Genomic DNA, 20702 nt, shown 5'->3' with positions numbered 1-20702 from the left:
CCATGCCTGAGTAGGGACGCTATACCAGATGACCCCATCAGAGGTCCCTTCCAACCTTACACATTCTGTGATTCTATTTTGTTTTGTTGAAATATAGAGAAAACAGCAAGAAACATTTTCTACAGCAGATACCAGAGCTCTGAATGAAGATAAGAAATTGGCAAAGATAATGGAACTGTAACATGCAAACAAACGTTAGAAAGGCCTATACTGCCTTGAAAAACAAAAGACACGAGAAAAAAAAAACAGAGGAAAAGGATCTGGACACTCCTCTCAAGAACCTACAATATAATTCATGTTGTCAAGTCATAAAATCTCTCAATCATCAAGCATCATAAATCCAATGGCAAAAACTCCCATCTACCTCTGAAAAGGTTCTTCATATAAAATTATAGTACAAAGGACAACAGTGTACCACTAATACAAATTACTCTAAACTGAAATCAAAGCAGTCTGATGTATGTCAAGTTTCAGTCCCACTTTTGACTTACACGCTGACTTCACTGACTTTTCACTGTGCTGCAAGTTACACAACTGGAGAGAGGTGTATAAAGGGTGTATTTATCTTGCAATGAAATCTTTGCATGAAAACCAAAACTAAAAACATAAAAATTGCCTTATGATGTTTATAAAATCTACCAATCCAATGTTAGGAAGCGCTTTTTTGGTCACCCTTGCAGCCTGGGCTGCATTATGCTGCAATCTTCAACAATATAGAGGTGGTATATCTCAGCAACTTCTCACCTAGAATCACAGTTAGAGGAACCACCTACTCCAAAAGCCTGTGGTTAGGAGACAGCAGCCACTGTTCAGCGAGCTCTTTCTTTGCTCTGAGAGATCACAGGAAAAGGCTTCTGGTTGTCTCAGTGCCATTTACTGTGTCAGCTCCTATTTACTCCAACAGTAAAGGCAGTGGATCAGACAGAAGCATCTTGTTTCTTTTATGAAGGGCTGTGTATCATATACTGGATATCCTTTTTTCTTCCTAAGATTATTTTCTTTTGCAAGAACACAAGATAATAAAACTACTTCCATTATGGAAAAGCTTTGTGACAGTGTTATATACATAACTCCTGCCTCTGTTGTCTCACTTTGCTGTAGGGTAGTAAGAAGAATTTATGTCAAGTGAGGCATGCAATTAAAATTTCATTTACTGTGCCTCTGAATTTGGAGGAATGCAAGTTTTCAGTATGCATTGCACACCTGAAATACTGCTGAATATTCTGAAAAAAAAAAGGTCAGATCCCACAGCTCTTAATTTGGGAAGTAGCATTGGTAAAGTCTTTTTACCTAAATTTCTCTCTGTATCTGTTCCTCTGACTGAATGAGAGATAATACCTTTGATTTGCCTTATTACAGAAGTTTCCAACAGACACTTACTAATAATTCTAATTATTGAGATTACTAATTATAAATGGCACAAAAGAAACTCAAGATAATAGCTTTGTTTTCCAAACATGAATTAAAAGGCTCACAATAAATTAGGTTCAACGCCACACACAAAGTAGCACAGAGAAAACTATGTATTTTAAGTCCTAGTAATAAATGAGCCCTAAACAATGAATGGGTCCTATAGAAAAACTAGTATGCGACCATGTTTCACAATGCATACCTACAAAAAAGTCAATTAGTAATATCCACACTACATTCACCTGGGCACTTACTAACAACTTGATTCACTTCATTTTACAAACTACATATTTAGTTACGGAGTTTTAAATGGAATTTATGCAAAAAGTAACATTACTTGTACACCTTTTCAATAATATTTTTTTCAGGAGTGAGATTTAGTATAAATTATACGCAAAATGCTTTAGGTTTTATTAGAAAATAAGATAACAATCCTGCAAGAGGACTTTGTCCAAACTTGAGCTTTTGACAAGACATGTGCAAGTTTAAAGGCAAGCAGGCCCACACATCAGAGCTAGTGTGTTACAGAAAGAAAACAGAATAGTGACATGTATGCAGGCTGCACAGAGGACTGCTTAATGACGCGGACACATTACTGTCCTCAGTCACTTAAGGTCAATGTTACTATTAATGTTTAGGCTTAGTTATGGCAACAAGAAAACCTACTGACAGAGGAGAAAAGAACGGACAAAACAGTCTCTTGGGCAGTAAAATTTCCTTTTGTAGACAATTAGGAACTCATGAGGGGTGAATATCCAGGCAGCTTATATAGGAGATTAATAACCCTATATAATGATTCATAACTGAACATAAGTAACATATGCAAATAAAATTGCAGGAGGTATTGTGAGATTTTCAGTGACTGCAGGTGGACAAGAACTTAATGACTAGATTTGACATGAGTATACCTTTCCATGGCATACCATATACTAGTATAATGCTGGAGTCACTGGTCATTGCTGACTAATAAGAGAGTTCTTGGTTATAGAAGTTTTAGATATATGCTGCAGTTCTGCAGGCAGATGTGTGAAAAATCATAGACATCTACAAATCTGACCATAGTCATGTCTCCTTAACATAAGAAAGATGTATTTACATATATTTTGTTCACACATTTTTGGATCGTATACAAGATACAGAAGCAATATGATGATATGAAAAAGCAATCAATCATTCAAGTCAGAAACTTATTATTTTTCATTATAAATATTATCATAAAATTTACAATATATGAGTGTTTTCGGTGTATGTTATTCTTAAGCACATGCAAGGACCTGAAAATGCAAAAATCTGGTTTAATCTGTATCATAAAGTTCTACACAGGGGAAATTCTTCTAAAATAAAACAGGTATGGGTTTCTTTATTATTTTGAACTAAAACAACAACGCACACTATGTCTTACCTAGTAATTCATACAAAGAATTCAGAATAGATTTCCATGCTTCTCCAGCTTCCTTCCCAGCTACATCTGCAAAATGAGCTGCACTGCTGTATACATTCAAGCGATCAATACATTCAAGAACAAGGTTGATCATACCCTAAAAAAAAGTATTTTTTAGGTGCAAACAAAAAAAGTTTACAGAAATCTAAGAAAACACATCATGAAGGATAGCATATGCAAAACACAAGAATATATACATGAAGTCAAACAAGCAATCCCTATGGAAAGTTTTCCTTGGCTGTGATTATAAAAACCTACCATTTAGTATGGTCAAATTAAAACAAAAAAAGGTATAATTTTAGACAATTTTCTATTCTTGAAGACATTTAGGCATCTGAAAAATTATAGGCAACCATCACTGCCAAAGAAATAACAGATAATATTAAACAAGACACTTAAAGCATGCTTATTAAACCAAAACATCCTTCTGCATCAAGAGATTAAACTATAACTAAAGAAACTAATTCACACATAAGAAGAAAATTATGGTTAGAATTCAGAGCACTAATATTTAACTTTTTTTAAAAAGAAAAAGGAAGCAAGGCCTTAAATGAATTTTTTTAAATAAACAGGAAAATCAACACATCTAGAGAGTTTATAAATATAGCAAATAGTTTGAGTCTTACAGGATAAAAAAACCCAAAACAATGTAAACATACTCCACATTAGATAGCAACAGTACAGATATTGTGAAAGAATACTTGCAGATAACATGGTGGAAAATCAGGAGTAAAACTGAAAGAACTACCTCTTCTTGGAAGAGGTTCTGGCGGTTCTTCAGTGCTCGGAGCCTATTTTGTTTGTTTTCATGCTCCAAATGTTCATCAGGAGGGTGAAAGTAGCCAATCAAGTCCTGAAGGCTCAGACTGACTGACTCAATAGGCAAATCGACGGTGGAAGACTTTACTTTTTTGCTGAGAGCATCAAGGCCCCTATAAAAAGATGCAAAGTCTCCTGAATATTGAAAAATTAATTTATCGTTCAAACTCTTTATTTATTTAAAAGCTAAGTTTGTTTAGATGCCAAAGCTTGAATCATTTTCTGACAGCCAAGTAACTCCTCAAAAATTATATGTCTGCCCATTCTCTACTTAATAATCCACCACAAAATCCCTTCCGAAACATAACCTAAAAGCATCAAAAATGTTGTTTCTCTTACATTTTTTTTTGAAATCCAGAAAACACTTTAATATTCTATCTACACGTAGTAGTTTCAGAGGCAGAGGAAAAGAAAAAGAGAAGTTACTGTAAATCCATACAAAGCATCATGAAGCTGGAATGGACAGAAGTTAAAGAAACCAGTTCTGTGGTGCCAAAGAGGGTCCAGATAGACCATGGAGGCTCTCAAACACATCTCTAACCTGTTCTTAAGCCTTCTTCAGTGCTGAAGACTCAGCACTTCCACACACTCCATCCCAGCAATCCATTAGTCTTTTTGTTTCCTTAATCCCCAGTTTCCGATTGGCCTTGCAGTAGTCTATGATCAGTTTCTCCTAGAAGTGGAGGGCTGACTGTCCTCTAACATGTTGCACCTGCCCCGGCTGAGCTGAATCCCCAACAAACTCCATAATCCAATTTTCCCTCAGTGCTGGGCTTTCCAGACCCCTGATATAACTCTCTCCTCCATTTAAACCTCATCTTTATTGAAACACAGGCGAGACCTCACCAGCACTATGCAGCAAGTGGAAGGCGAGGGCTTTCCCTTGCACATCCCTTGCACATCCGTCAGGAAGATGATGGTGGGCAGGGGGTTTGCCCCAGCAAGGGCTGCAGGAGGCCCTCAAGAACCTTCTGCAAGGAGCAGGAGGAACAATGAGGGAGAGAGAAACTGGGGTGAAGAAGGCTTGGGAAAATAACACCCATGCTCTAGGAAGAAGGAAAGGTCTGGAGATCTCGAAGCTCTGCAGCAGCCAGCCAGGGCCCGAAGTGCTGGGAGAGAAGCAGCCCTGAGCAGAAGGGCCCACACCCTGGTGGCACACAGCAGGGAAGAGTGGGATTATTTGGCATATGATTTCTCTTATGACTTATTCTGCATTCTGCCATTGTAAGACAGTTATTTTGCTAGCTTATTTTTGAGTAAAGCCCAATTATGTAGCAACAAGGTCCTTTTTGTGTTCACTAGTGGTCTTTAGATCAGCATAAACAGAGCAGAGCAGCCCACCACGCCCATACAGTCACCCACTCAGCCTCATACCCATCTCCCTCTTTTCTTTCCTTGAAGGCACCAAAGGTTCCCAGCAACCTAACCCACGACTGTCCTTGCCAATCCTTTCTCCTGAGCTGTACAGCACCTGGCTTGCTCCCAGGATTCATCTCCTGGCCATGATATGGAGCACAAGCCTCATTTCATACTCTGCTTCTTGCTGGATTAAGATAAAATATTTGGGACAGGGTGGGGGTGGGGGTGATATGCTTGTTGTTTGATATTTGGTTTGGGTTTTTTGTGTGGCTGGTTTCATTTTTCAAATCTCTTACAATAAATGCAATGTTTCAAAAGGATAGCTACAAAAGTTATCTTTAAAATTTAATTTTTATTCTGAACCCGTTATCCAAAGTGCAATTTTTCTACTGCCTTCGTGGGAAAGAACACTTAGAAGAATGATTTTCATCCTCTCCAATTCAGCTTTTTCTTCTTGGAGTAACATCCTGCCAACACTGAACTGTTTAAACACTACCTTGGACTCCCTGTGCAATCCACAAAAATCTCCACTGTAATTTAGCAATACCTTAATTTGCGAAACCTTATCATTAAATTCCCTTTCTCTGTCCTTATCTTTTATGGCATTCTTAGAAGCTTCTAAGAAGCTGTATTATTTCGGAAGTGACCTAGGGCTTACATTTCTTTTGTATTTTAAATGTCATATCGGAGGCAATTCTCCTGATAGATGATTTTCTCTGTTGTTATTTAAGTACCTTGTTAAATGTTTTTCAACAAATTGACATCTGTATGTCTTTGGCTGTGCAACGATTTATGACATAGTTGCTTCAGGTCACCACCTCCCACACTGTTTTTTTCTTGTCACAAATGAATTCTTACGAAATTCTTATCATTCTATATAGTCTTATTGCTTATCATTCTTTTTCTAATACAAGCTACACTGATGAATGGGCCTTTCATCAATTACTGAAATTAGAAACAATTGAGAATTAGCATTTTGTCAGTGTTATTTAGGATGAGATTTGGAATAGGAAGATAAATGCAAATTGCATAAATCTGACAGGATTTTAAAATGGCTAATTACTATAACACATTTTTCAATGTTTCAAAATATTAAAGAAAAAAGTAGCATTAAAAGGGAACGAGTAAGCAAAGTGTAATGGGAAGGTAGAAAGAAGGTATAATTTTTAAGAAAAAATTTTCTTGAGACTATGAATTTCTTCAGTATATTTGTGTTTTTAACAAATCTGTAGTCATACGATTATCTCCTTCTTCCAGGTTTTTCAAGGAAGAAAACTCTTAAAAACTAAGAAAAGGAAAAGCTAAATGATGCACCACATGACTTAAAGTAAATGTTGGAAAGGAAAAACCTCTCTTTTATGGTTTGTTTGCATTTTCAGTATGTTATGCATTTAAATCAAGATTGAACGATAAACTGGTATTAGAAGACAGAGAAAAGAAACTGACCGGTATCTCTCAAGGCCCTTATCTGCTGATAACACATACAGGATTGACAAAGTCTGCTTTGAGAGGCATTCAGCTATTTTTTTTTCTGAAGGCTAAATTGTTCACTGTTGTGTTAATGGTCACTTTGAATAAAATAGAAGAGAAAAAAAAGAAAAAGGATAAAAACATAAAGCATACCTTATAAACCTGTTGAAAAGGAAGACTGTACTACGGATGACACGTGCTGTACGGGATTCTTCATTCTGAGATCTAGACAGTGTTAAACCATCATCCATGTGACCTTCATGGTGCATTATTGCCTGCAAAACAAAAATAAGGAGCAGTCACTGCAAAATGAAACATTATTTGCAAATAAGAAGTTTAAAAACTCACACAGTAAGGGAGGTTAGGAAATGATGAAGTCATATACAAAAATAACTATTTGATTAAAAACAGATAATTCCATGTTTTAGTTCCTCATTTCCAAGGACAGACTTTACTGAGCCAGCAGGTTCAGTGCCATAATAATCTCAAAGCCACAGCTTTTGTAAAAAGTATATTTTGTTTAAAAAATCTAAGGAGTTTTGCTTGCTGTTTGTTTTTATCAATGTTAAAAGCAGCAAACCCCTAAAGCAGACAAGGTTATAGGAGGTATTCTTTACTGGTTCTGTTTTCTAAGAGTGTTATTGGCCTTCTTTGAGTGAATGCTTTGAGTGATTTCCAATAACTTACAGTTTTTCATGCTTAGTTATAATGGTTCTGAAGGTATTCAATCCATTCTACATAAATATTTTAAACCAGTTATGGTAACAAGTTTTTTTCATACAGGTACATGTATACACACACACATGCAATTTATAAGACTTGCATTACTAAATTATTTAGTAAGGTAACTTATTTTGAATTATTTTAGAATTATTTAGGTATTACAATTATTATGATTGATAATTTTTTTAGTATTATAATCACTAAAATTGTACACGTATAGAAACTGTTTCCTAAATATTACCTTTATAGAATTTTATAGAATATATATACGTTTATATTTATACACACATACGATACAGACAAATTTTATATATAAAATTATAAGGTATGTCCTTTGGTCCAGCTTTGTAGTTCTGGTATGTAAAACAGTTATGGAAAATACTACAGTGTAAAGTCGTAAAATAATATTTTTCCTACTTTATGATGCTGAGATAGCATTTATTGGTTATTATTATTCTATAAAAGAAATCTTTCAGGGCTCAAGACTTGAGCATTCCAGATCAAAAAGTAATACACTTACAATGTGGCAAGAAGTACTTTGAACTAAAAGCATCCTCAATCCAAATTATACTGAAGAAAGGAATTTTAGCACATTCTATAGGCTGTTACTAATATTTAATTTGAAATCAAGTATATCCAGATTTATCAATGTTTGTAGGTTAATGTCTAGAGGCTGACACATGCACTTTGTTTGCCTTTCAGTTTAAAAATTCAGTACATCACTTAACTTTTTTCAATATGTGACTGAAAAGAAACCCAATCTTTCACATGGTAAGCATGCTAAGGCATGCTTAAAATATTTGAAACCCAGAAATTAGTTGTTTCATATAGTTCCCTCCATTTCCTACCCCCACCCACCCTATCAAACTGTGACTGAATGAAATAGATTCCTATTTAGAGTCTTACCTTTCGCTGCACAGAACCCATTCTTACAGACTTTGCATCAGCAGACTGGTACGTAAGCCATAGGCCTGTATCTACATGTTGTATAAAGCATATTGAATCTCCATACTTTATTTCAGGTGCTCCCATTCCATCCACCTCTTTTCTTGTCCCTATGTCCAGCTTTTCCTGAAGAAGACAAAAATGTATACATGAACAATAACTAACATGTTAATATTTGCATAAAGCATTAAATATCAGGCATTTGTCCAAAACAGGACCTAAAAGGATATTTGAGATCCTTCTTTCAATTAATTATTAAAAAAAAATGAGAAAAACTGCTAATTAAAGACACAGAGAGAGAAATCCCATCAACACAAAAACCTCACTTATTCATTTCACCTGCATAGAAAGAACTCGGATCATAATTGACAGTATGTCATTATTGAAACATAAAAGCTTACAAAACAACCCCAAATACTTTGACTCCCCCAGCTGAACCAGGCATTAACCTTCATAAGCTTTTTCTTTGGAATTTGGGGGTTTTTTTCCAACCTGGAAAAGATGAGCACCATTCAACTGTCACTGAGAGATGGCCTTTAACCTATCACTGCCCAACAGCAGGCTCAGTATTTCCTGAGAAAAGCAATCCATTTCTGTGTGTTTGTGACTAGTCTGCAAACTAAGAATGGCATGACAGCAGTTGCTTCAGGAGAGGAAATGTAGTATCCCAAACAATACTATAGTTTGTGACGGTAATCGGAGGTGTTTCCCCAACACCTAGCTCTTCTAAGAACCAACTCCTTCCCCACGGACATCAGTTTATAAGACAAATAGCCCATGCATCCTGCTTCACAACAGACCATCCATGTCTCCAAAACGATATGGCTCAACTGACTGATATGCCTATTCCACTGTACATTCAATGTGGAACATAACCCCCTTAAGCAAATACAGCTTCAACATTCTCTGCTCCTCCTGATAGCAGTAGACGACAAGCATCTTCCTTCAGCTAATCAGAGTAATGTTACAAAGAGTGAGACAAAAACTTCTACTTGTTCCATCTTTCTACAATCAGGAAAGAGTAGAAGAATAATTACACCATACACATGTGCCTTGGCAATGTGGGAAGGCAGTTTCACAGTAAAAGATGACGAAGATTAATTTGTTTAAATGAACAGACAAATTAGAGATCATTGTCTGCATTTTTAAAAGCATTTCTTAAATGCTTACAGATGTCCTGTAATCAGATTTTCAGCCTACAATTATGAATGCATTCTGCAGCATTATGAAGTAAAATTTGTGATTACTTTTCATAACTTTAAGCTTTCAGATATAAAACATTCATCAATGAAGGTTTTTTTCAGATTGTTTCTGGATACAGATGTTAATTTTAATACCATGTAAATGGCTGATTCCTTAAGTGTTGAAATTCTTATTAAAATCTTGTCCATTTGATACATGCTAATAACTGATTTATTAGTAATCTGATGCCAATAACTGAGTTATTGTGTGCTTCTATTTCATTATTAATTCATTATTTTGTTCATAGCATTTCTCTAAGTGTTGCATTCAATTCTTTCAAAAGCTAACACAAATAACCTGAGTGTCATGACAGTTGGAAATTGAAAAGATACTTACAATACGACATTGCAAACAAATGATGATGTAAGAAAAATTAAGTTAGGTCCCACTATTGTATGAAGAAAAAGACAGTCTGATTTCAAGCTCTAGTCCTTCAAATTCTCTTCATAACTACAAGATAGTGTGAACCTGTGTGAATGTACTGTACTTTTACGTTGTAAGATTTTCCTTTTTCAAGTCTCACAACTAATTTTTTAAGGTATGAATATAAGGATTCACAAATTTTCTCATAAAGCACTGTAAATAACATGAGGGATTATTTATTTAAAATCTTATTCCATACTTTGTTTAAAATTCACTGGCAGGAACAAGGAGGTTTTTGGGTTTTTTGTGGTTTTAGGTTTTTTTGATATTGAAATCTTCATAGAATTAACATTAAATTTACTTAGCATAAAAATTGCAGTGCCAACAATTTGTCAAACAAGATCTCTGTTCTCAGCAACATAAGTACACTAACAGCTTTATGTGTAGACTTAGAGCCCAGACTGAATTCAATCCCATAATCTCTTTCCTGCAAAAAAAATATAGTAGCCAGGAAAGCATAGTGTAAAAACTGGACTAAATATAGGATAGAAATGGAAGACTAGAGGATGATCTGGGGCAGTAGGCATTAGAGCATTCATTTGGAGACATTGAGATTTTTGGGGAAGTGAACAGGAACCACAAATTGTTTATAAATGGGAAGATTTTAATGGAATGCTAGTTTTATGTCAATAAACAGTAGGTAGTACAGTAGAGAAAGTAGATATAATAAATCAATCTATTATCCACTGTAAAATACTGTTCACCAGTGAAAATTAGGATCTGGAAAACATCAGAAATCACCACGTCACCAATTAATAATTGCACATTGGTAGAGATATTAAATTATGCTAGTTTCCAGCCTCCTACACACTTACCACATATGTAACCTGTCATTACTTAACCATCTGTTAATTCTTCCTACTGCATTTTTACACAGCAAACCTTAAGTTTTATTGCAGTCTACACCCATTCTAGACCCATTCTCAGACCATATACTTTTTCTAAACAAGGGTCAAAAATCTTCATTTATTACACTGGAACAAACAATCGGGTTTTGCAACAGTCTGTAATGCAAAGCAACAAGAGTGAATTGGAAATGAACAGATTTAATGAACAATATATCAGATTTTCTCCAGAAGGATGTGCTCTTTATAAATAGTTTGTATAGTTTGTGAACAATCTTCACACTTTTGTTGTGGGCTAAACAAACAAAATCATTTAAAATGGTTTCATCTTACTGTTGAAAAAATTATTCTATGAAGCCTCACCTTAAATGTGTTATTTCACTCTAATGTTTCTGTTTAATTTCTTATAACATTCCAAAATGGATTCCCATGATTAAGGTCTGTCCTTTCAACTTTACCTCTTGTCATCCAACCCAACCTATAATTTTTGTGGCATACTTTTAGTCAGGACTGATATTCTAAAAGATCTCACTGGTTGCAAGAAGCTAATTCATTACTGCTTTTTAAGCTGATATTAATATATATTCTATGACTTTTTTTTTTTTTTAAGAAAAAGTTGAAGACAAAAATACAAGCCATAAAATTTTATTTAAATTGATATATTTCTGTCCACTGGAAAATACTACAGACAGAAAAAGTGGACTAGGTACAAAATATATAAACAATTCCAAATTGGTAAAATTACCTTATTTCAGTGGGAGAGTGACATTAAACCAATGCTTTCTATTAAAATGAATCAATATTGAGCAAATGGAAGAGAGAAATAAAATACTCAAAACTTGATCACTATAAACTCAAGTCTATAAAAGAGACATATGTTTGGGGGATAAATTGTAGATATCTGTGGACATCCTGTGCTGAGTGAAGCGAGACCAAAAGAACAAAAAAAAAGAAAAATATTTTTTGAATTTCAGATGCTTGAAAGGCTTCAGCTTTATAGTTCTCTTCTGGCTTACTTTTTAAATGCAGTACTGGGAAGCTAATATGTTTAAGATGATGAGCCCTTGCAAATAATAAGGGTAAAACAATAATAAATGATAAGCCTTTACATTTGCATCTGAATCTTCAGACTTACAGGGAATACATTTTCAATATTTTCTCCACAAACATTGAAAGCTGTTTTTTATTCAGGAATTGAAGTTATTATTTACTAACATGCTTGAAGGAACCTAGTCTTTAATACTTTCTTCTCCCTTATTTGTTTTTGCCTATTTAGAGCTAACTTACTCTTGCACAACAAGTGGGATCTTCATAATTCTTCTCACTTTTCTTCTATTTTTCAGGTAGTGAAAGGAAGAATTTTGACTGCGGCAAAACAAAAAGGACTGAAATTCCTATAAGAAATATCTAGCTCCTTGAAATACTTCCAGGTATTAATGCTCTGTAGTCAATAAAGAAGGTTAGGGACTCCCTCTTATCCACAAATAATTTTTTGTGTGCTAACAGCACAAGGGAAAGGTTGAATGATTTTTTTCATACATGCTCAGAGGCAAAGAGACCCTAAGCCTGCCTACCTTCTCTACAGAAACCTTCCTAGAACTGCTATAATTTTGAAATCTTTAACACTCTTTTCCAGAGAAGGAAGGTACCTGAAAATTTTTAATGCCTGTATCCTAATAAAGTGAAACATGACACTCCTATAGAAGTCCAAAGCAGGAGACTGAATCACAGAATCGGTCAGGTTGGAAGGGACCACAGTGGGTCATCTGGTCCAACCTCCTTGCTCAAGCAGGGTCATCCTAGAGCACATGGCACAGGATTGCATCCAGACTGGATTCATCCCCAGCAATGAAGTGCAAACCATATACTCCTCCCCTGTGGTATCTCTGTAATTCCTGTCAAATAAGTCTTCAGTTAAAATGAATGTGGACATCCACAACATTTACTTCAAATATGATCTTCAAAACTTTCAATTTCTTTGAAAATCCGTATTTAAGCATCAGTAAGATTGTATTTTTCATGTGCTGATTAGTTTATAGACCTCTCTGAGAATTCTCTCATGGTACTTCAAGAATTGATTACCATAACACGTTTCTACCTGCCCCAAAGGTTTTTATCTCTGCTGTGTTCAGCATAGAATAAGTTTGGTCACTAAAAACAACTAAACAAAATATGCTAACCTTTTATTTTGAGCATGGTAGAACAAAACCATTTCAAAATATAAATTCTCAAAATAATTCAAATAAGCAATTTCAGGCTAAAAAAAAATAAAAAGAAGAAACTTCAAATACTTCAATTATCTAATCTCCAAAACACATGTGCATATACTCCTCAGGAAAAAAGAGACAAACCACCTTATTCATATCCACAAAAGATATTCCGTATTGCTAACAATTCTTGCCTTCAAGTATATTTTTGACTAAATAAAACACGTAACAGTAGAGTGTAGTATACTGTTCCTCTCTTTTTGAAATAACCCCTGCTGAAAACCCATCTTGAAAATCAGTGAATGGATTATTCTATCCCTCGTGCTTTAAAGTGTTGAGATCTATAATAGCTGCAACAGGAAATCCCCAATGTAGCTGCACTGCATTGCCTTAAAATATTTAAGCATTTCTATGACTTTTCTAATTGGTTTTAAAAAAGATACATTGTCTGCATGTCATAACAATCATCTGAAATACAGTCTTTGTTATCAGAATACAAAAGTCTATATACCTGCTTTTGGGTGTCTATTCTTTTCTTATCTTCCCAAGCAGGCAACTAATTAAATATAAGTATAGTAAATGCTACAGAAGACCTATTGAGTAATTCTGTTTACTACTATTATATATTTTAGAAGATAATTTTTTACAACAACAAAATTATTGTTGGCAAATTCTTAGAGACACCATGTAACAGGTGAAAAGTATGAGAAATCAAAGGACATTAAAGAATTTATCTTCTTATTATTATACTTAATACTATACTACAAAAAAGTACTGTTTTAAACTTTAAATGCTTATTGAAGGTGTCAAAATGAAAAGTCAAACTACAGTAACTTCAGATTAGACCATAATAAAGTATCTGCTGAAAGAAATCCTGAATTTCCAATTTAAATTCAGTAACCCACAATACTACAAATTTTTCCTATGACAGCCAAGAGATCTAAGCAGTGAAGAACCAGAGAAGTTAATCAGAAAAACAAATTAGAACTGAGCAAACTGTTCAAAAGTGGGTGAGCAGGACAAAAAATCCCCAACTAACAAAAAAATACACAAAACCCCTAACCCAAAACAAAACAAACAAATAAACAAAAAACAAAGAAAAACAAAAAAATGAACCAAACAAACAAAATAAACCAACACACCACAAACAGACAGACAGGTAGCAATACACAAAGAAAGTACTCATAAAAGAAGCATTCTAGATATTGATTATACTGAGTTTGGGATTTTTTTAAACAGTGAAAAGCAGAAGGCTCCAGTAATCAATGCAATCACAACAAACAGAAAATATCTAAATGTTGTTTTCCAAAGAGACTGAAATTAGTACTAGTTATACTAATGCTGCACTGATTCCATACCTTGGAAGACCGAAAACAGAATGCTGTAGATTTTACATCTGCCTTCTCTTTGTCCGTAAGAAGAAGACTCTTGTCATCCAGAAGACTTAAATATTTTCCTGTCGTTATATGTCTTAGTCTGAATGGCTGTCCCCATCTAATGTGGCTGCCACTCCACCTAAGAGAGTTCATAGAAAACATTTAGTTACAAAAAAAAAAAAAAAGGAAGATTTTAACTACTGGCAAAAATATTTCAAAGTACATTATATTTTCAACTACTTGGTGAAAAGATAAAATTCTAAATGTTGGAGTATCAGCAAGAAAATGGCTATTTTGTGGCTATAAAACTATTCTAATAAATAATCTTAACATCCTAATCTCTTCCTTTGCACAGTCTGCTTTCATTCAGACTGAATTCCTCATGAGAAACAGTACAGACCGCCTACGGAAAAGGCAGCTTATGCTGTACACAAAGAGCTTAGATCTGCCAGTTCTCTCTCCAATACTTCATCTACCAGCAGCTGGGTTTGTTCACTCTCCCAGAGTCCTCATCTTCTAGCAGTCAGCACACTTTAAGCACACCTAAAATAGTGTGCAAAAATAAAATGGATAAACAAATAAATAAAGAAACTTCCTAAAATAAATAAGAAAACTTATTAAGCCAAGAATGGCCCAGATTTTTCATATAGGAGGAAATAAAGGAAGAAAGGCAAAGCTTGTCTAAGCTCTCCAACAATTACTCTAAATACAGATCACAGGTTTCTGACTTCTTGCCTTAAACTGAAAATTCAGGCCTTCTGTACTTCCTGATTAATTCCTGAAGACAAACTTGTGTAGGGGTTACTAAGGAGTATGTATTTCACAAAGGCTTTTCAGAAGGCTTCTCAAATATTCCTTAGATTGGAAAATGGTCACAGCAAGGATGTATTCCTGGGTCTTCACAAAACTTTCTTCAGTCTTATATCTTCAAAAGTTTGTATTTCAGATGTATGTGGCATGATACTCTTTAGAGAGGAAATTATACTCTTATTTTGTGTTTGCAAAATACCCATCATAATGGAATTATGACATAATGTCACAGTTCTGACGTGCTTTTGCAAATACTAGAAATTCTCTATGCTTTAAAAAAATAACAAGTTTTAATGTATATGTTTTGTATATATTCATGTACAAGTCTGCAAATCCCTTAATTAGCACTTTAGCAGGTTTACGTCATTTTTGTTTTCTATGACATATAGATGTAGCAGATTAGAGCACTTACCTATTCAATAACAATACCCGGTTGTTTAAATGTGTGTTCTTAAGAGTTGGTCATACTGTATGCAAAGTATGGAAAACCAATTTGGCAGACATTTTCAAAGTCCATGAGTTTTTAAAATGCTTTTATTTTGTAATAAGATTTATTACATTTCAGTGATTAAACTTCTACACCTTTTTAGTTACTGATTCTAAAGAGGCCAGAAGAATGAAAAGGTTTTCACCCGCAACTATTTTCTTTTTTAGACTAGAGCCTCTTCTGTTTAAGTTGAGGGAGCTCTGAGGAAGAAGGAAATACGGAAGTTTTATATCTTAGAAACACATTTGCCTTTTTCTGTCTTCTGCACAGCAAAGTTGGTATACTCCACAAAAGGACATCTAAATCCAGTGTTCTAGTGTTAACTTCTGTTCTCAAGTCAGTAAAATGTCAGATCATGAATCTCAGCTATTGTATTGCTGAGTCTGGTAAAATACATGAGTTCTGCACCTTACATATTACTCATGCTGGGGAGTTGCCTTTTCTCTTGTTTGATTCAATTTTCTCTTGGACCCAAGAGCTATGGACCATAAGAAAAAAAAAAGAAAGAAAGAAAAAAGTAGTGCAATTGAGCCATGCCCCTAATTCATCCCTGCAGGATAGAAAAATAGCAACCATGTGCACTTACATGTAAAGCCTCTTGAGCAGAAAGAACCTTGTGAAGCCATTTCTGACTACTAAAAACATTTTTCTGCAATGTGAGAATATGATCCCTGTCACCTTTTGAGAAAGAAAGCAATGCTGAGTAATAGTATTTGGCATTCTATGGCACAGAATCTGCACAGGTACACTGCCCAGGCAATTTTTATGGGACTTCTCCACTAAAGAACAGAGTGGAGGAAAAATGGTTCCTTTAGAATCACACAATTTTAGCACAATATTATATCTGCAGTCATTCTGGGAAGGACTACAACTTATTGAGAACTTCATGTATGCATATACTAAGCTACAAATTGAAGCATTTGCATGAATGGTAGTGGACTGCAATTCAACAGTGAATGTATATAGCTATTACAATATTATACAGAAAATAGGTTGGTGAGGGACTTGCAGGAGAGAGCATTATTCTTGGGATTTTATTTGTTTGGGGTTTTTTCCTGTTAAGAAAATCTTGAAAAGAAAGATTACCACTGCCTTTGTTATAGTTGTTTTGACAGATCTTACAATTTCTTTCTGTCATACATGTTCAAATGTTTACCTTTCAAAAGTTTGTATAAAATGCCTATTAAAGTGAGATATATCATGGTTGTAACAGATGTTTCTTGAATCTCCAGATTGGTCCAGTACTACTGCTTATTAGGGAATTACACACCATGAGGAAAATAAAAAGCCAGAGATCCTTCCACAGTTTCATTGTTGTCACTGTCTCAAAGTCTATTTTAGTCCAAAGGAAAAATCTCACTGCCCTATTACTGACATTTAACGTCATCCTATTAATAAAATGCACACACAGAAAACAGCATCATTAGAGTGTAACCTTTTCATAAGATGTCCTGATTCAATCTCTTAAAAATCTCTAGAAACTGTATCACAAGCACATATTGTAACACTATTTAAGTGCAATTTTACACTGCAATTACCTTAACAAACAAGGCACAATTCCTTACTATCACTCCAACACTTCCAACAATGCATGATAGCATTTTTTTTTGTAAATTTTTTACTTCCGAATGGCTTAAGCAAGTTGGGGGAAAGGGTGTCACACATGAATTTTTTTTAAAAAAAATCAGTCCTGTTTATGTATGTATGTGTTAAAAAAGTAAATGGTGAATTCAGTGACAGCTATAACAACATCAAAAAATAATCAAAACACACACATACTTTACAGGAAGTTATTTAATTTTAGTGAAAGTGATATAGAGTATTTTTTAAAGCTTATTTTAGTCTTACTAGTCTGGATTTATCATTATCATTCTGATTTTATAGGATCAATCTTACAATACAAAAAGTGTCTTGCCAAAGGTACTTCTTTTCTGAGATGGATTTTACTTACGCAACTCTTAGAGTCTCTAGTCGCCAAAGGGAACGAGCATGAATGGACACAGCACCACCTTCATAATGGACAGTTCTGAAAACCAAGCAAAGCCACAGACTAAATGCTCAGCAGAATTCATCATACGCGTTTGTTCATTTAATCACATCTCTCATTTTAAGACTGTCAAACAATTACTGCATTTGTCAGATTCAAAGGTTATTAGATTCAAAACCCACCCATCAATTAAACTTTCAGATTTAATTACTCAAATTTTGTTTTAATTGTCTTTAGCATCCATTATTGTGACATTCATAACAGTAAAGTTTATACAGTGTTTGCTTAGACATCTTTCTTACTGTTTTAAGGACAGAAAATCCGGGGAGGGGGGAGGTGGAAATAATATCAATAGCCTGATAATTAGAATATTTCTAGATTCTAACATAAATATAAATAACTATAAAGATTTGTGATCACTGCATACATCTCCTAAGAAAGCTAGTGTTTTCTCAGAATTTATACTATTAAAATAACTGCAACTTATTACATTGAATTATGAAAACTTACTCAATTAGCACTTTTATTTTACTATCATAATGCCTAAAGTCTTACAACCCCACTGATACAGTTTTCACATATCTCAGATGTTAACAGCTTCCTATTTACAAATGGAATGACCTCTCTAGTTCTAGTTCCTGCATATACCCAAAAATCTAAGTGTCTCTAGAAAACAGTGAATTAAGTCTAAAAAAGGTGAAGGGTCTTTCCTCCATTATTCTACACACAGATAAGTGATCTATATTGGATGCACAAAAGGGCTGAGACTTATGGTCAAGAATAGCCCTCAGTATGTAACCTGATTTGTCTTAAAAGTAAACATTAAGGAAAGTCAGCATTGCCATTCTAAATGTAGGGAGCCATTCTTTGCATTGCTTCCTGTCCGCGTCTGTATTTCCACCCTATGGCCTTTCCTTTGGGATAATGAATACAGGAGTCACTTATGCAAAGGAGTGCTGTCACTATGCTTATCAGATCAAGCACATCAGGGAACACTGCCAAAGAATGGCCTAGTTTTATGAATCCTGGAAGAGCTTATGGATTGAGTAAATGTTGCAATCTTCAGCCAAGATCAGGCATTGCCAAAAATAGCTAGAGGCATAACTTTAGGGAATATTAATAATGAAATGGCAGGCATTCCCCAATCTTTGTTAGAAGCAATTTTTTGAGGACTACAAATTTGGAATCAAGTACATAGTACTTACTAGGCTTTAGCTTCCAAAATCCTCCTGTAGATATAATATAGAGGGACTGAATGCTTAGCACAGAGGAAAACCCAGCATTGAAAGAGATAGTTCAAAACCAAAAGAAATAGTGAGTTAGAATATGCTTCCTAGTACTATTAAGCATACATGAAACTACAGATGAGCTAAAACCATCTTGGAATATGGTAAAAAATATTATGGAAATAAACACTTCCAGACACTGCAAAAGAATGAAAACAAATTATATAGGAGAAAAAATTAGTCAAAACCCAAAATAAATACATCTCACTACAATTACAGCACCACTCATACTGTACATTCATGACCCAGCTATAAATGGAAAGTGTGGCGGATGCTCCATGTAGCAAGAAGAGGTTATGGGTTCATATATAAATATGTAAAAAAATTCTCCCCTTGACCTTATATCCACTGTTTTCTCCAACCATTATCTTAGCCATTTGCTGAAATGGTTGTGGTACTAGGAGCAGCTGATAGGTATTGGCAATTTGAATGAAATTCAAAGGCCATCTTATTTTTTATTGAAATTTACCTTCATTAGTATAGTAAAATGCAATTGCTAAACAACCTTTCATTAAGCTGCTTCTCTGTTCAGACACTCTCTCTGCTCTTCAGGTACTTTTTCAAGTTTTTCTTCTGCAACTAACAGACTGAGACTGGCTTTGTGTTGTAACATCTCAACAATAACAGATCAGATGTCACCCTGGTCAGGTTTTTTGGGTTGGGACTGGGAGGGTGTGGGCTGTTTGTTTGGGCAGTTTGCGTAGGGGGATTGTTGTTGGGCTTCTTTTCAAAGCTGAAACGTTCTGATTACATCCTGGTATATTTCAGTATGAACCTCACTCACAAAAATGCATTGGGAATTCTTGTAGTTGCATATTGCATAATACAAAACTTAACAATTTTATTCAGCAGTATTCAAGTCATTAATTGTATGAAAAATCAGTTGAAGCAAAGGTTTAAATTCACAAAAATGTTTCATTTTTAAGTTGGTAATTTTTTACTTTGCAGGGATGAAGTTCTTTCTCACAGTGGAAACACAGAAACTTTCACCAGTTTCTCAGTCTGATTATTCTTTTAGAACTAGTTTTGGATTACACACAGCAATGGGATAAGTGTAACATTAAACACCTAAAAAGCCTCCCATCATGAACTTAAAAGAATGGCTTCTCATAGGTGAAGTAGTTTTCTTTTATGTGACTATCCATCCATTATTTCCTTTCTCTGTTCCTTTAAGAGGGAACTATAAGTCTTGGAATCATGAGGTAAGATGAGAAAATGGAAAAGAAATAGAAGAGAAGAAATCCTAAAGAAAAACATGTGATTTGTTTACCAGAGGAAATAAAAAGGATTCTAGGATTGTCTCTTATTTCCATATGAACGGACAGGTACAGCAACAACAGAGGGAGTAAAGGCTGAAACACAGTAATAGCACCTTGGGGACAAAAGCCAAAAAGGTAGCAGCAAAGCCTCAGCAAAAGAATAGGTGACAGCAATCAGGAGAGGGACCGAGAAAAAGCCGGTGACTGCAGGGCTAGGGATCAAGGATCCCTACTGGGAAGCAAAAGGAGAAACCTGTAGGCTGGAGTCAAGGATGGAGCAACAAGACTTTGTAAGGACGGGAAAGAAGATACATGCTACCAAAAACAAGTTAGCACAGAGCATCAGAATAGGGTGTTAAGCTCTTGTGTTTTTAGCTAGATATTGTCTTTGCTACAGAAAACATGGTAAAGAAAAGGTGGTTTTGAATAAAAGATTTCTTTAGTGAAGGGCAAGTCACTTGGCCTTTACCATAACAGCACATATACTAACCATTGCCCCAGAGCAGATGAATAAATTCATAACCTAGACCATCTCAAAAGTCTTTCTGCTAAGGAACTGAAAGTTCATTTTTAGCTCCTTTCATTCAAATAAATGTAGTAAACTGCTCCGAGA

At 34.8% G+C, this 20702-nt stretch overlaps 1 protein-coding gene across 2 annotated transcripts in view; it reads right to left on the bottom strand.

The window, feature by feature from the left end:
* RYR2 (ryanodine receptor 2) overlaps positions 1-20702 on the bottom strand; it is a 389904-nt gene that overhangs the window by 181946 nt on the left and 187256 nt on the right. For both annotated transcript variants that reach the window (XM_051783768.1, XM_051783769.1), the window contains 6 exons: positions 17509-17583; positions 14243-14399; positions 8129-8293; positions 6653-6774; positions 3600-3783; positions 2813-2948 (listed from right to left, as the gene is read on the bottom strand). In XM_051783768.1, the coding sequence (XP_051639728.1) occupies positions 2813-2948; positions 3600-3783; positions 6653-6774; positions 8129-8293; positions 14243-14399; positions 17509-17583 (839 nt within the window). The remainder of the gene's footprint in view (positions 1-2812; positions 2949-3599; positions 3784-6652; positions 6775-8128; positions 8294-14242; positions 14400-17508; positions 17584-20702) is intronic.

The sequence above is a fragment of the Manacus candei genome, unplaced genomic scaffold (assembly GCF_025592945.1).
Source record: "Manacus candei isolate 608988 ecotype Guabito, Panama unplaced genomic scaffold, ASM2559294v1 h1tg000017l, whole genome shotgun sequence".
Classification (NCBI taxonomy): domain Eukaryota; kingdom Metazoa; phylum Chordata; class Aves; order Passeriformes; family Pipridae; genus Manacus; species Manacus candei.
Note: the sequence above shows the minus strand (reverse complement) of the source record. Positions and strands in the feature narration are given on the sequence as shown.